The sequence below is a fragment of the Nothoprocta perdicaria genome, unplaced genomic scaffold, assembly GCF_003342845.1.
Source record: "Nothoprocta perdicaria isolate Ctin4 unplaced genomic scaffold, notPer1 scaffold_83, whole genome shotgun sequence".
In the NCBI taxonomy this organism is placed as follows: Eukaryota; Metazoa; Chordata; class Aves; order Tinamiformes; family Tinamidae; genus Nothoprocta; species Nothoprocta perdicaria.
In genome coordinates this window covers 437,617-452,705 of record NW_020456121.1, presented here as the reverse complement: position 1 = coordinate 452,705, position 15,089 = coordinate 437,617, and the positions used below count along the sequence as shown (strand labels likewise).

Below are 15,089 nucleotides of genomic sequence, written 5' to 3'. Positions count from 1 at the left end.
GTTCCATACAACACAATAATACATTCAAACAAAAGCAACAAAATAAAGAAACAAAAAAGAAGCAAAACACTAGCATTAGACACTGGTGAATATAATGAAGGAGGCAAATGGGAATACAAAGGCATAAAATCACTCGTGGGGATTTTTTTAAACAGAKATTGAAATCTCTTATTTTACATATTTTTCATAATTTTCTAGAAGAATTAGATAGCTCATTTAAACAGTTACTATTATAAACAGAAGAAAAGCAGTGTTAGTTACTACAGTCTTGAAATACGACAAGGATCTAACTATTAAGTGGCAATAGTSAGGTGCTAGTTTGCTTCTCAGCTGATATCTGAGTGGGAAAGGACTAAAGCAGTCACAGCACTCAATATCAACAACTGCTCTCCAAAAGCCTTGAAGATTTTCATTTGAAGATGGGTCAAGTTAAACAGGATTTTCTCTCTCTGCAGGAGTGATCAAATGCAGGTAAGGATTAAATAGTTTCAAAACAGTTTGGTCGGATTTGTAGACATTAGAAGCGAATATTCTGCTTTGTCCCTCTCTCCGTAAAGCTGTACTCTGTGTTGTACAGCACTCAACTCACAGGAGCAAATCAACTACAGAGCTACCACATGCCATATACAGTTCAGATGTGTTTTGCCTTTTTTTCCCCCGAAATTTTATTAAGTGCTTCTGATCTTTACCCTCAAGATTTCCCATAGAGTCAAGGGACATACACATTTATGAGGCAATCTGAATGACATGAGAAACATTATAAAAAATGACAACATTATCAAACACTCATACCTACTCTTATACCACTGCAAGGGATTTAGCCTTGGAGGTCTATATGCTCGCCTTACTCCTTATTTTAGTTTCTTCACRTAATCATTAACTTGGATTTTAGACAAAAAGCAGGGGCAAGTAAATGCATTCATTTGGTGATTTCTCCTAAAAAAATCTAACACATCTAAATCTAGGAGATGGATATTTTCACTTAAACTAGTACAGCACAAAAATCAATTTTCAAACAGAAGCCCAGGAGCTCTCACTAAGCTTCCCCAAACATTAAACCATGAACCTGTCCAGAGACCAACCCATCCAAAAGCAGCTCATTCTGCGCCTGCAGCTCACACAGGTCTGCCCAGTTCCAGACATCTAACAGGGAAGTTGGGGTTCTGCTCAAATCCTCCTAGATGCTCAGCATCTAGGAGAGCTGGTTTCGTTCTTCATTCTGACTCTATACTGCTCAGAAAGAAGAAACTGATTGCTAGGCTGAATCCCAAGTTGCACTTTCACTTCTGCAGTACAGAGGAGGTCAGGTAGCTTTGAAAATAGGATGGAAACAATTGAATTTAGTGGGGAGGGGAATATCTCTTCAGAGAAGCTTGTATGTTGCACAGCGTGACAAATACTAAATTCTTTAAGTCAATATTGACTCTAATGCAGAGAGACCAAGGAAATAAGAGAGGTTACATCCACATCTGTGCCTAAACACTCTTTTTCCTACTGCAATCCCAACCAGGACTAAGCAAGATGCAATGAAAATTGAGACTATGAAGGTCTCAGGGTTTGTATCTGAGCACCTATGCTGGGCATCAGTAACAACCAGCAACAGAGTCCTTGCTTGTGCGAGACTTGGCTGCTCCAAAGTGGAGATGCAGCAAGAGAGGAGATGGTGCTGGAAACTACTCTTGCAAAAGAAATACTTATTTTCGGAGATTCCATGAAGCTGCACATTTAGGCGAAGAATACAGGGAGGTATTCATCCCGGAGCCAAGCTTTAACAAACCTCTGCTGTGTACCACTAACTAGCTGCCTATATTCCCTGAAATACACTGAAATGATGCCTTGCACAGTTAGGTTTATCATACTTTGGACTCTGAGGGTCAAGAGTATCAGCAAATTTCTATTTAAATTTTTAAAACTGAAGTAAAAACAATCTACCAACTGTACTCATTGCTACATCAGTACCCTGTGAATAGTTTAATTCATACAACACTGACTGAAGAGCAGTAACTAAAAGCACAGCTTACAGCATGTGGCGTCCTGGGCGTTTGTCTGCATTTTTAACACTTGGGAATGCGGGTGTAGCTCTCTCCACACCCACTGCAACAAAACTTTCCATTACTAATTTCATAACAGCTGTTTAGAAATACCCAGGGCTATCTCGTTCTGTGTTACGTTTGAGGTGATTTGCCTTAGTCTGTAACGCTCACTTAGCTGCAAACATCTTTGCTTCCAGTATTGAGTAAAAAATACATACGAGCTGAAGAAATAAGAAACATTCAAATTATTACTATCAATAAAATATTTGTTTAACTAGAGATAATCATGCTGTGTTGATTAGTTTAACATAGAAGTATTTTATTTATACTTAACATAGAAGTATTTTATTTATACTTAAGTAATACTTGAAGATCTTGTTTTTGCTGAACAAGGTTGGCTTACAAAATCGCATACTTTATAGGAAGCTTAAGGTTCAAGTCTGATGGCAAGATCAGGAAAAAATGAAATAATTTGTTACTCAAAATATCAACCATTTGCAAACTGCAAGACAGACTGATTGAAACTTTTTTGACCATGATTCTGTGATAATTGTCCTGTTCAATCATGCCAAGACACAAGTATATTAATAATGTTAATAAATGTGAATTTAGTATGAAGAAGAGATATGATGAGAAATACAAGACAACTAGAAATGGTTGTTTAGAGGGTTTTTTTAGGAAAAAAAGAAGAGAATCACTGTAGTACTGTAATGATTTTATCATATATATTTGACTGATATTAATTGTGTTTAAACTAATGCCTTATTTCTTGGTCTAGGAATAGATGGTAAATATGAGGGAGGGAATGTAAGAAGAGCAAATGACTATTGGTATTTATTAGAGGTTTTAAGAAGTAAAAGTCAGAATCACCTGCCACAGAAATTAAAATCAATGCTGTTTATATAATGCTCCTTGGGCASCACGGTCACCCCAGGGAAGCTGCGGAGGGACAATATGCAACAACCCCCCTAACACACACACATATATGGAGGTCTAAAAGCAAAACACCAGAAGTACTCACAAAGAAAATGTTATAAGATATATATACACAGAAAACTTAATTTTTATCTGTTGTTAAAAATGGGTCCAGCRAATCGTTAACTGTTACAAGAGTGCAAAACAACATAAGGATGAATACTGCACTGGTAGCTTCCATTTTGCTCACTTATCCAGTATTTCTAAGCATTGGAGCTGTTACTTGTTCATTGGTAGAAAAACAGTACATCTTTGCTGTTGAATTATCACCAATATTTTCTGCAGAAAGAGATGAATGAATAATAAATACAGAGAGACCAATCTATGGTGCAGCTAGAGCTTCAGAGCTTTCAGGTCCCGCAAGTCCCCTACGCCACGGCCCCTACCTCGCCAGGCAGGCCGAGAACACCCTTCCTGCTGGGAATCCCTCCTGGCTGGTCCCATTGGGGACACAGCGGACAAAGGGTACAGCCAGATCAGGAAAACACCCCAAATCCTGCCCCCCAAGAGCCCGAACGTGCAGTCAGAGCAAAACACAAGGCAAGAGATACGACCCTGCTGAAAAGCAACCGTTAAAATATCAAGATTAGTAACAGCTGGAAAACAGGGCTATTTCTCTCACTGAGGAACCTTTTCTTAGTCTGCTTGCTAATGACTAAGTCTCAACTTCTCTAGGAGATATTTCAAAACACAAAGTCTTTTCTACAGAAAAATTACTTAAGATCAATCAGAGCAAAAAATAACATATGCTGAAGAAAGAATGTAGCAAATCTCACTACTTTCCATATGCGCTCTTTGGGAAAGCAGAGAGGATACTGGTTCTGTTACACAAATATAGCGCTTTATCTGTGAAGGCAGCAGATTATTCATATCCTACACACAACCTACCAAAAACCTACAGCTTCTTCTGCCATCTCCAGTTCCCCACGATAAAAGACTTTATTCTGGCTTTACAAAAGCATTAGAAAAAGTTATTTCTGGGTCCTGCTACAGTGTTGGAGGTTGGTATGCTCTGGAGCGGGATGGTGCCTGTGCACCTTGTGAGAGGATGAGTCCTAAAAACACACGTAAAAATTAATCTGCTTCAGTGTAGCTCACTTCCCCATTCAGAGGACTCGTCCTCCATTTGAGCTGCTCAGCAGCATTCACTAAAATACTGAAAATCCGTGATTGCGAGGCATYGCTCTGGGCTGACTCAGCACGCCCAACATGGAAGAAGGAACAGACCCAGAAKCCATATTTTTTTCTAAATAAAAATGTAACAGTTAAAAAGAGCAAAATGCAACAGATTCACTTGTTTCAAGAGATTAAAATGGCAGACTTTTCAAAATGAGGCACCCATTTAATTATCGGMGAGACTGTTGAGCTTATTATAAATCTTCAGTGCAGAAAACAGTTGAAGTGATGGTGCAGGAAAAAAACAAAATAGGCTTAAGTAGGTCATAAAATCCAAAAGGAAACATAAACTGGTCCTTAACTGAAAGCAAAATTACTTGTTTTGAGACTTTTCCACTAAACATGTGGATGCATGATGCCAAGCAATGGCAATCCACTGCACTTGCAGGTACGAAACCAAAACATCCTGAAAGACTCTCCTGGAATTGCCCTTACCAGGAGGGACAGAGGTTGCAATTTCTCTGTAACTGCTGCTTTAMCGATGCTCTGCATGTTTGTTAATTGATGTTTCTATGTTCCAGAAAAGCTACTTGTCCCTTTAAATCTCTGACCATGTTTCCCCTGCTGAGGAAATGTACCAGGGTGTCCCACTGCTGTGAGGAGCCTGGGTGCTTATCTGGCAGCAGGAGGGAGACAGAGGTGGAGCAAGGAGGGGAACTCGGCCTCTTCCCAACTGCTCCCGTGTTAGATCTTCCTGCCAAGCCAAGCTTYAGGAGCAAGGGTTTGTCTTGCAGCAGAACAAAGCTTTCTCTGCAGTCTCACTTGYCTTCTGCCTCATTAGGTAGCTGCTTGTGGTACAAGTTTCTTTGGGAAAATAGTGTGTAACACAGGCAGAAATTATTCACAAAGGTCTTCCTGTAGACAAGCACCTTGCCCGCTGCTCTGGGACCACCGCGTGGAAGGAGAACCAGCCTATTCCTAGAACTGCAAATGCTAAACTCTGAACTAAGCCTGTGGGTACAGAGGGCAGATTTTCGATAACTTCATAACACAGGTCTGGCTGCTCATAGTAAACAAACACATGGCAAAGATGAAGCGCTGTGACTGTGCCCTATTTTAGAAACTGATTGTCAAAGCAGTTCAGCTCGCGTTCAGCGATTTCCACAAGCGGCACAGCACAAAATCCCTCTGTATCTGCTACTAATAACRTTCCTAACACACAGTTGTTAACATGAAGATGTTTACAGCATATATGTAATGCCATTAAATATGTTCTTGTGTTGATAATAACTGTTTATTTTTAATACAAGCTCTGCTATGGAAGTTTTGACAATAGAAGCCTTGAGCAAGCAGGGTTTAAAGCATTTACCTGTTAGGTAAATTTGATAAAGAACTTGTCATATTTGTTACCAATGCAATCAAGTTCAAAGATAAGCAATATTAAGTAACACAAAACATGAACAAGCTTGAAAATTAGAACAGACGTTTATACTAAAGCGATTTCCTTTATAACTTCGATAATGCACAAAACAGTTATGATATAGGAACTCTGGAAAATCTTATAAAAGAAATTATTTAYTATTGCTGTTAAAATTAATATCTGCAGAAACCAGAAAGCTAAAAGCAAGCCTAAACCTCTCGAGCATACATGCAAGTATTTGCATGCAGGGAACATTCAAATCCCATTACCTACCTCCACCTTCCACCTTTGGAAAGAAATATAAGCAGGTTAAAAAAAATAAAATCTTTCCCTTTACTTTTCAATTTGAAGGGCATCACCTCCTCCCAAAAAACACACCTGTAATCTTTACCTCCAAAAGGCTAAAAAGTCAAATTCAACAAAATTGGCTCTGTTAAAAGSGTCAAGCATGATTTTCTGTTGCAACTGACCTCACTACATGTGTAGGGGGAACAACTATATTTCCTTCCATATTTTGCACTTTACAAGATATTAACGCATATTTTATTCCCATAGGGCTGCCCCCAAAAGCAGGGAGACCCGTGCGGCACAAACACGTTGCAGTTTTTGCAGGCAGTTGGCCTTTACTGATCTGCCTGACACTTCTTACTAAAGTCAGGCAACACCCATCTTCCACGATCCACCCGGTCAGCAAGGAATTTCAGCCATCCAAGCAAGGAATGAAGTGAATTTAAATTTTTGCCCACAGCCTCTTGGTTGAAAGTTCTTTAAAATCAAATGCTACCTAAATATAAAACCAAAAAACATTCTCCTCCCCAAAAAAATGAAATGTAGTCTATTATTAATATTCTTCTCTCTYCAGGGTCATTGCCAGACATTTGACTCGACACCTGGTGGGCTTTCTAACTGCACTTGCCAGCATCACATGCGTCACAAGACCATGAAGTGTCACAGATTGAGTGGCAAACATTCAAGGCTACTGAAAAACCCAGCATTTGCACAGCCACCCAGTTACTTACATTGTTGTTGCGTGTTTCTACTGCTGGAAACTTCCTGACTATGAATTTGACAGCAGATTCCAGGTTTTTGTCAATAAGATAGGATGGTTTGGCTTTAGGGTCYCCGCATGCCTATAAAAAAATACAATGAAAATGAAGTAAAAACAAAACCATACATCCAAAGCTAAGCAATGTTTGCAAATCTGAAGACAAACTAGAAAGATTCTTTTCTGTTTATAGTGAGCACGTGATAAAAATGAGTAAGCAAAGTGCAGGGACTGTCACAGCTGAGATATGCAATGGGAGACAGTACAGAGATGCTCTTCTACTGAAAAAGATGCATGGAAGTATCAAAGCAGTTAGTGCAGAACAGCAGTGGGGAAGGGGACTCAATCCTAAAAGAAAAACAAAATAAAACAACAAAAACAACCACAGCACAAAAAGCGGTTTTCTTTTTACTGCTCTTCCTGGTTTGAGGTAGGGTGGTAATTCATCGGCAGTCGATAAACTGTTAGAAAATTCAATCATTTCATCTGTAGAGGACAGTACTGGGCACATTAAGGGATTCAGCTATCTTTTGTGACAAAAAGTTAAAAATCCTACCTGCGTGTATCTGTTTTTAAGCTTTCGTTAAAGTGTTAACTGCAAGACAGCTTTCCATTCCACTGCCAGTACTTGACTCAAGTGCCACCTTCCCTTAAATGAGGATCATATTCAAATCCACTCCACATTTACTCATTTCCTTTCCTCCTCCAGCAGGACAAGCTGTGCTTTAAAGCAGCTTCCAAGAAGTGTCACCACATTTTCATTCCAACAAAAGCGTCAAGTTTTAGTCTTTAAAGTCACTTGAGAGCAACAGGTTCTGTGGACGAACCGAAGAAGCCTCCCCTTTGGTGAACTCAAGTGCACACTGTGCGACACAAACTACTACTTCCCATCTCTGGGAACGAGCCACGTGAGAGGGCTTAGCTGTGAGAAACATAATTAAAGCAGTGCTATTTACACGTCAGAATTTGTGCTCAAATTGTACTTTCTTTCAAAGACCTGTTGAGCTTTAAGGCCCTCATTTGAAAAGACGTTTTGTTTCTCATGCAAAACTAAGTTACATGCGACGTGTTTTCCTACRCAACACAGTAAACTGCAATGACAGCTCATTTCAACTTCTCCACATTGATTTCTATGACCGAGTTGTAGATTGCAGAGACAGAAGTCATGGAACATGAGGCTGATTCTGAAAGCGGGCAAGCGGGCAAAGGGAAGGTGAAAAGCTTTGCAAACCTTCCAAACTTGTCCTTGCTGGGAAAGCATTGTAATAAAAAGAGAGAAAAATTACATATAAACAATAGACTCTTAAATTCTAAAATTCGTTACATTTAAGTGAACTAATATACTATTATCTACACATCCAAGAAAAGACGATGACCATCTATTGCTATACAGAGCACGCTCTCTACTTGATAGTCATTATTCTAATACTGAAGCAATTGGACATTTTGCATTAGACTTTTACTGCTGTGCAAGGCTSTGAGCATACGTTGCAACATGTCACTTCTTACAGTATTTCCAAACTGAGGTCAGGCAGGGAGAGAAAAGGAGTTAACAACAACAACCACATGCATCTACAGGGGGGAAAAGAAGAAGGAGGAACACTCAGTGCAGTTTTACATACCTGAAAAAGAAACGGTAGCCAAGAAAGAGCAAAACAAAACAGAACAGTCATTATTGCAAGTTTCCCCAAGTCCTGCCAGCAGCTCAGCCGCGACCATCGCGGCACATCCTGACGTACCACTCTCACGCCCAAACTCTAAACTCTGCTCTATTTTCCCCCACAACAAATGCTAATTTTTATTAAAATACCATATCTAAAACACTTTCGAGGAATTTATAATCAAAACAAGTCAGCAGCATCGGCACCGCCCATGAGAATTCGCTTTGATGCCCTTGTAACAAAAGCCCAGGCCACAGAAGGTCTGTTCTATACACACTTCAAAGCCTCTGCACGGTTTCAAAAGTAAAAATAACACAGTAAACAGTTATTTGAAAAAATAATGAATTCATGTTTCATTTTGACATTTTTTTAATTAAATACAAATCATGAGCTTGTCAGAACTCAGATGGTTTTGTTCTCTTTACCATACAGTACACAGATTTCTCCACTCAAAGAAGGACCACAAACTACAAAAAGAGCCYGACAGACAACGTGCATTTTCGATCCACTCAGTTCCAGTATGGTCGCTCTYGTACGGGACAGGAGACTCTCAATTTGCCACCACTGACTTCTTCAGTCTGTCAGCCTGAATTCAAACACTACTGCCGCATACTCTTATTTTTTGAAACAAATACTTATCCTCCTATAAAGCAGCTCTGTCAGAAGCTTTCTACACTTAAAATTATGTTCTGCCCAAGCTCTTTTAGGCAGCTTTTTTTCTTGCTGAAACAGACAGCCAAGAACAAACARTTACATGGTTCTCACAGGGAGCTAATTCCAATTTATAATAAATACCATCCATACATATCCACCTAAGTGGGCTGCAACAACCTTCTTAAAAAAAGAAATATGACTATGGATTTCTGAACTATGAATAAATAAGATGAAGAAATAAAGACGTCCCTACAAGTGTGACATTGCTGGAATAGCCCCGTGCACCAGGGGAATCCAGCTGCTCGGGCCCTGAATGGTCCCTGTGAAGGCACCTCTCCGCGGCAGGGCAGACAACGCAGAGCTCCCACTGTCAAAACCAAGATTTAATTTTCTTTTGGAAAAAAAGAAACCCAAAAACCAAAACCACGGACTATATATAAACTGCATTTTTATTGTTACAAAGCATTTCTTTCCACAGCAGTTCAGAATGGGAAGCGCTCAACTGAAATTAAATATATTCTTCTTGATCTGACACACTCCAGCCAACTCTAGCAAGTGCAAAGTGATTTCTATAGCTAAGAAATTACTCATTCAAAATTTCTATTTTCTTTCAGACCATAGGATTTATGTAAACAAGTAAGGAATAATTTACTAAGAAAAATATTGCTTTGATTTAAAATGCATGTCAGTCTTTTCAAGAAATATTTTTATTCTTCCTCGAGGCTCCAGTATGTTGGATGAGACTGTAAAACATCCATCAGCAGAATTACTGTGCCTATTCAGTCAATGGGACTGAACAAGAGAGTTGATGTCCAGCTGCCATCGCTGCTGAGAGCCAGYAGGACCAGCAGCCAGCACACAGTGTATACAGGGTCCAAACTTCCAACCAGAAACCTTAACTGCACCCTGGCCTTTTGCACGGGCTGCTGCCTGTCCCTGAGCTTCCCGGCCCTTCTTCCCGGGCTGAGCCCAGCCTGCACCGAACGACTGGCAGTAACTGTTGCCCAAGCAGAGCAAATGCCCACAGAAAGMTTTCATTTACAGCAATATTCTCGTATTTTTATCCCCCCCAAACTTTCTGCATCTCCAAACAATCCCRAAGTAGATGAGGCATTTAACATAGTTTTATTACTTTAAGCAAACTTTACTATGACTGTGGACTGGAGATAAAACACTCCAGTGATTTAGCGGAGCACTTCGGGGGTTAGTGAGCAAAATCCCGTCACGCTGTGACTGTGCATGGTGAAATCATCTTCGTTCATGAATTCCCTCATCTTCTCAAATTCCATTTATGAAAGAATTTGCACCAAGAATCCAAGAATAGCATGAATGTAACTAGCAAACAGACAGAACTTCAATGAAAGCCATGGATTTGTTTTGAGACAGTCATTTTAAGCAAAGAGAAATACAACAACAACAAAAAAATCTACCGTTTAAACCCCCACACTCCTGTACCTTTACTGTTCACTACAGCAGATTCTCTTGACACACAAGGGCATGCACAGCAGAAATGCTCTTCTTTTATAACAGTTGTTTATAAAAACTTTATCCTAAAATGCATCCATAACCAATCTGAATGCCTGGATGAGGTTGAGCAGCCAATAAATTAAACCAAGTAATACATAGCAAAGAATCATGCACATGACAGGTTCATGATTAACTCTAGATTTCTGGAGCAAAGCATTTTATTTACCCTTCATTTCTGTCATGCATTTCATAGTAATGAGAATAGTATTATATAGAACTATTGAAATTAATATCAAATAGTGCCAAGTGGCAATATCTGATTTTGAAGGAGGCAAAAGCATCGAGAAGGTCAGAGAGGCGCATAAAGCAAGAGCTGCTCCAAAAGGGAAACGCATAAGGAAGCCCTTTTGCACGTGGTGCTTATCTCAGCGTCTCTGGTGAGACCTGCCAGGTACGATAAAACCTCTAACATTCTTGCTGTATTTTAGGTCAGGTGGAAGCCTCAGTTTATTAATAACAGGCTTGTCCCAGAAAAGCTTTATGAATGAAGCCTTGTCCTTCTAACAGCTCCGGCAAGCTGCTGCAAGCAGCCGCCTACCACACACGGGCAAATTATTACAGTTCAATATTGGTGAGGGCTTAAACCTAACAGCTCTCCCAACCAGATTCAACTACTACAAGGCCTTACTTAGAACAACTAAGTTACTATAACAGTGCCTGCAATTCCATTTTTGGGTGCTTTTACAGAAAGTAGACCCATTGCATATTTTTGTATCTAAACTATGCTAATAGTTTAATTACAACTATATTGTTCTTATGGTCTGACAGTGACCATGCTGTAATACAGATTGAAGGTCTCTAGTTAATTAATTTCTGGACAATCTTTATGGGGGTTTGGACTTATGAAAATAAGACTCAAACCTGCTATCAATTTCACCACTTCAAGTATAAAGTTTCACGTGTTTGAAAGATGCACTTTCATGTTAATTCGATTTTCAATTTTTCAAATTTCATTTTAATTGAACATCAAAAGTGCTAAAAACACGCCCAATATTTCCTAGACTTAAGCATGAGGTCTCCCTCTCCTCATTTGTTCACCAGAATATCCAAAGTCCAAAGTATATATTTTATTTTAATTCCTAGGGTATCTCTACCTGAATAACCAAGACATTAAAATGTAAACATATGAAATTAGAAGAAACAAGGCTAGAAAGGACCTTAAGAAACTATTTTCCAACTATCTTTTGCAGACTTGGTATCTCTTTACTCCTAATCCCGTACTTCACATGCTAAAAAAGCACAAAGTACAGTCATACTTGCTCAGCTAGCTCCAATTTTTTTTAGGACACATCTCCAATTTGCTAAGCTCAGAATTAATTCTGTGTTCTTCAACATCCCTGCAGCTCCTCCCAGACAGGATCCTCTGCAGCTACGGATCTAGTCAAGCCCCGGCATTCGCCATCYGCAATGCCAGGGCAAAGACTGAAAGGAACCAGAGCAAAGGACACTCCAACGAGACCCTGTCTCACAGCAGGATCTGGGAAACCATTCCCTAATATGGTTACTCATCTGCTTTCATTCTTCTGATTTCCCCTAAACCATATTTCCTTGGATTGTTCAAGTAAACAATTGGGTGAGGTCACGTCAGAAAGGGCCAGGTTTAAAAGGACCTGCTAAGTTATGTATGTTAGTGAGCGACCTCGACAAAAAGAAATGTGCTTGATTTGACGCTATTCAACACTATGTGTCAAGTCTCTGTGTAGTAAACTCATAGTGTCCATTTGTGTCTGTAGCACCTGCTTGAACAACTGCTTGGTTCCACTAATTAAATATAGGGTAGCTGAAATCCAAAGAAAAACAGAGAGAAGGGGAAAACCATACATTCCCCATATTTGTAAGCAATGCAAGATTGTAGGTGTCTCTACCTGATGCAGAAGAGTGAGTCCATCTGGATTTTTATATATATATATATATATATATATATATACATATATATATATATTTGAACAGATATCACTGGATTTAAAAAAATGTATTACCTTGATTCCGTAGTGAAATAGTAAGACTTTCTATCTTAACGTTTTTAAGGAACTACTAGCACTTATCAGTCAGTAAAAACAACATTGTCCCACCCTAGGGCGCTTCCTGATGATCTGACAACAGGATTTGTGGCTCCCACTACCAACCCTACAACTCCAGAGAGATGAGCTGTGAGCTTCCCCTCTAAGGTCACAAGTCTGTGCTCCAACACCGAGACCAGAGTCAGAAGGATGATCCCATATTACTCCCTTCCAAAACTTTCCCTGGCAATGAGAAATTTCGTCGTGTTCTGCCAGTCACGTGAAGCCTCCTGGGGCTCCTCCTGCCGCAGCCCTGACCACCTGCTTCACGGCACCTAAAAGGGGAACTTYGGGTCAGGGTCCCCAGCAACGTTCAGACTTTGGGAAATCCCTTCCTGCCCAGTTCTTGACCCTTTCAGATTACTTTTCTTTGTACTAATCCAGCGTAAAAGGATGGAAAGGGCAGGGTTCCCTTTCTATTCCATTTTAGCTAATCTGGTCGAGTTCAGCAATGAGAACTCGACACAGCTCTCCCGATGCGTTTGCTGCTGCTCCTTCAGCAAGCACACGCACTTGCAACTGCTGCAGAAGAGGAAATAAATACAACAAGCGCTCATTACACAGGCAGGATCCTCAATACAGGTAAAAAGCCAGTGCTCTCATTTACACTTTGGATGTGCAGAACACTATCTGGCAATTAATCACCCGATAAATGATTTTAAATCATGACTTCATATCAAATTTGCAATGGCTTCAAATATTTTTGTTCTTTGTTCTTTACCTAGAATTTCAGTTCAGATACACAAATCACATCTAATCCAGTTTATTAAGATTCCTTTATTTCAGCTATGTGACCCTTAGAGTTGTAAGCATCAGGAARACGTTACTTTTACTCTTTAACAGCCCTGCTGACAGTAACACTGCTCCAACACTCAGCAAAATTACGCTTTCCAGATCTGCCACCTCTAGACTCCAAGTACTTCAATGGGGAATCTCACTTCCTGGTTTCCAAAGGCTCTATAAGCCACAAGAAAATGCCCACAGAAAAGATGACTTCTTTGCCACCATTTGTAAACATTTATTGGTATTTCTTTGATAGTACTACCAGGTTTAAGCAGAGCCTACACAGTTGCATATTCTTCAATAATAATAATTATTAATAACATAGTAATGAATACAAAATAATAAATAAATCATTACTAAACACATTAATTTTTACAACTCTCCATGCAGGTCAATGCTAATCCTAAATGTTAATTTTGCCTTGCACGAGCAATTAACAGCTATAAGCTCAACAACAGCAAAGCTGAAATTTACATGGGATGATCAAGTACAAATGTCAGGTTTCCAATTGCTTTACACAACTTCTATAATTCCTTAGGCAGTATGCAGTGCTCATATAGCACCTTCAACGGGTAAGAAAATTTCCAATCCTTTAAAAATCTCTACTTCCTAGAAAGTAAATCTGCAGAAATCTGTAACACAGTTATACATACTTCACCTTTCACTTCCTCTTTAAAAAAAATAATGTAACCATTTCCCTTAACCGCAATACCACAATACCACATCTGGTTGTCTCTGGTATTGTGAGTTTCGGTTATTGTTGTCCACTGAAAGCTGTGGAGAAGCAAGCTGGGAACTGGACAGCAGGTTCGGAACCAACTGGGGGGCAAAGGCGCAGAGGGGGAGCGAAAAGAGAAAGTGCCCCTAGAAGGCGACGGAGCAGAAGCCGCTCCGAGGCCTTTCCGAACGGGGCTCTACGGCCAGAAACAGGAAGGCAGGCACAAGGGTTCTGGGGCTCTCCATTCAACCTAGGGACACAGCTGGGCAGTGTTTACCCAGCTTAAGAACCTCTGCAGGGGTCTCTGGGCTGCTCGGCGGTGGCTCCTGCGTCCCCCGCGCTGGTGGCACCGGGGGCAGCGCTGGCACAAGCTGCCGCGTGGACGGGGGGCTGAGGATGCTGCCAATGCAAGTGACCCCCTGAACGTCAGGGACGTCCCCTGCCGGGATGCCCTGATTCCAATCAGGACATGCTCCACACCTGAGACTTTCAAGGCACAGTTTGTCAAGCAAGGGCGCCTAATTCCCGAGTCTCTCCCACCTCCCGCATCTCCCTCTGCCAAGCCCACAGTTTTGATGACAGAGGATCGAGCTTGGGCACGATTAAACCACACTCTTGTGCRGCTCATATCTCTCTCCAAGACCATAACAACTGCATCTACAAGCRGCTTTCTCACAGTTTTGAAGTCATTTTCCCTATAAATAAAGAATTTCCCTTTTGCTTTAAAAGTCTGTTTATATTGCTGTAGTTATTACACTGAGAAAGTTTCCCACACGCAGAACTGCCAGCTAAAGGAGCCTGATGTCCGTCTCTGAGGGCAGCTCCCTGCACTGCTCCGGATCCATACCGGCTGCCGCAGTCGCTTCCGAGCGCCACAGCCATTTCCCTCCCGGGAGCCRGCGGCACCCCAGGAGAGATGGACGGAGCCCCTGGCTGCCCCCAGTCCCTGCTCCTCTCTAGGCGCGAGCCTCAACTCGACACCAGGCACCCGCTGCCCCGCTCTGTTCCGGGAGCCGCTTGCCCAGACGCGGGGCCAGACCCCGGCCTGCCGCCCGTGGGGCCGCGGCGGCTCCGGAGCGCGGCCGAGCGCGGGGCCG

General features: G+C 41.0%; 1 protein-coding gene across 1 annotated transcript in view; it reads right to left on the bottom strand.

Annotated features, from left to right (window-relative positions):
* NCKAP1 (NCK associated protein 1) overlaps positions 1-15,089 on the bottom strand; it is a 48,099-nt gene that overhangs the window by 29,163 nt on the left and 3,847 nt on the right. The window contains exons 4-7 of the mRNA XM_026052056.1: positions 14,270-14,687; positions 13,995-14,093; positions 7,821-7,838; positions 6,564-6,674 (exon numbers count right to left, since the gene is read on the bottom strand). Coding sequence (XP_025907841.1) covers positions 6,564-6,674; positions 7,821-7,838; positions 13,995-14,093; positions 14,270-14,687 — 646 coding nt within the window. The remainder of the gene's footprint in view (positions 1-6,563; positions 6,675-7,820; positions 7,839-13,994; positions 14,094-14,269; positions 14,688-15,089) is intronic.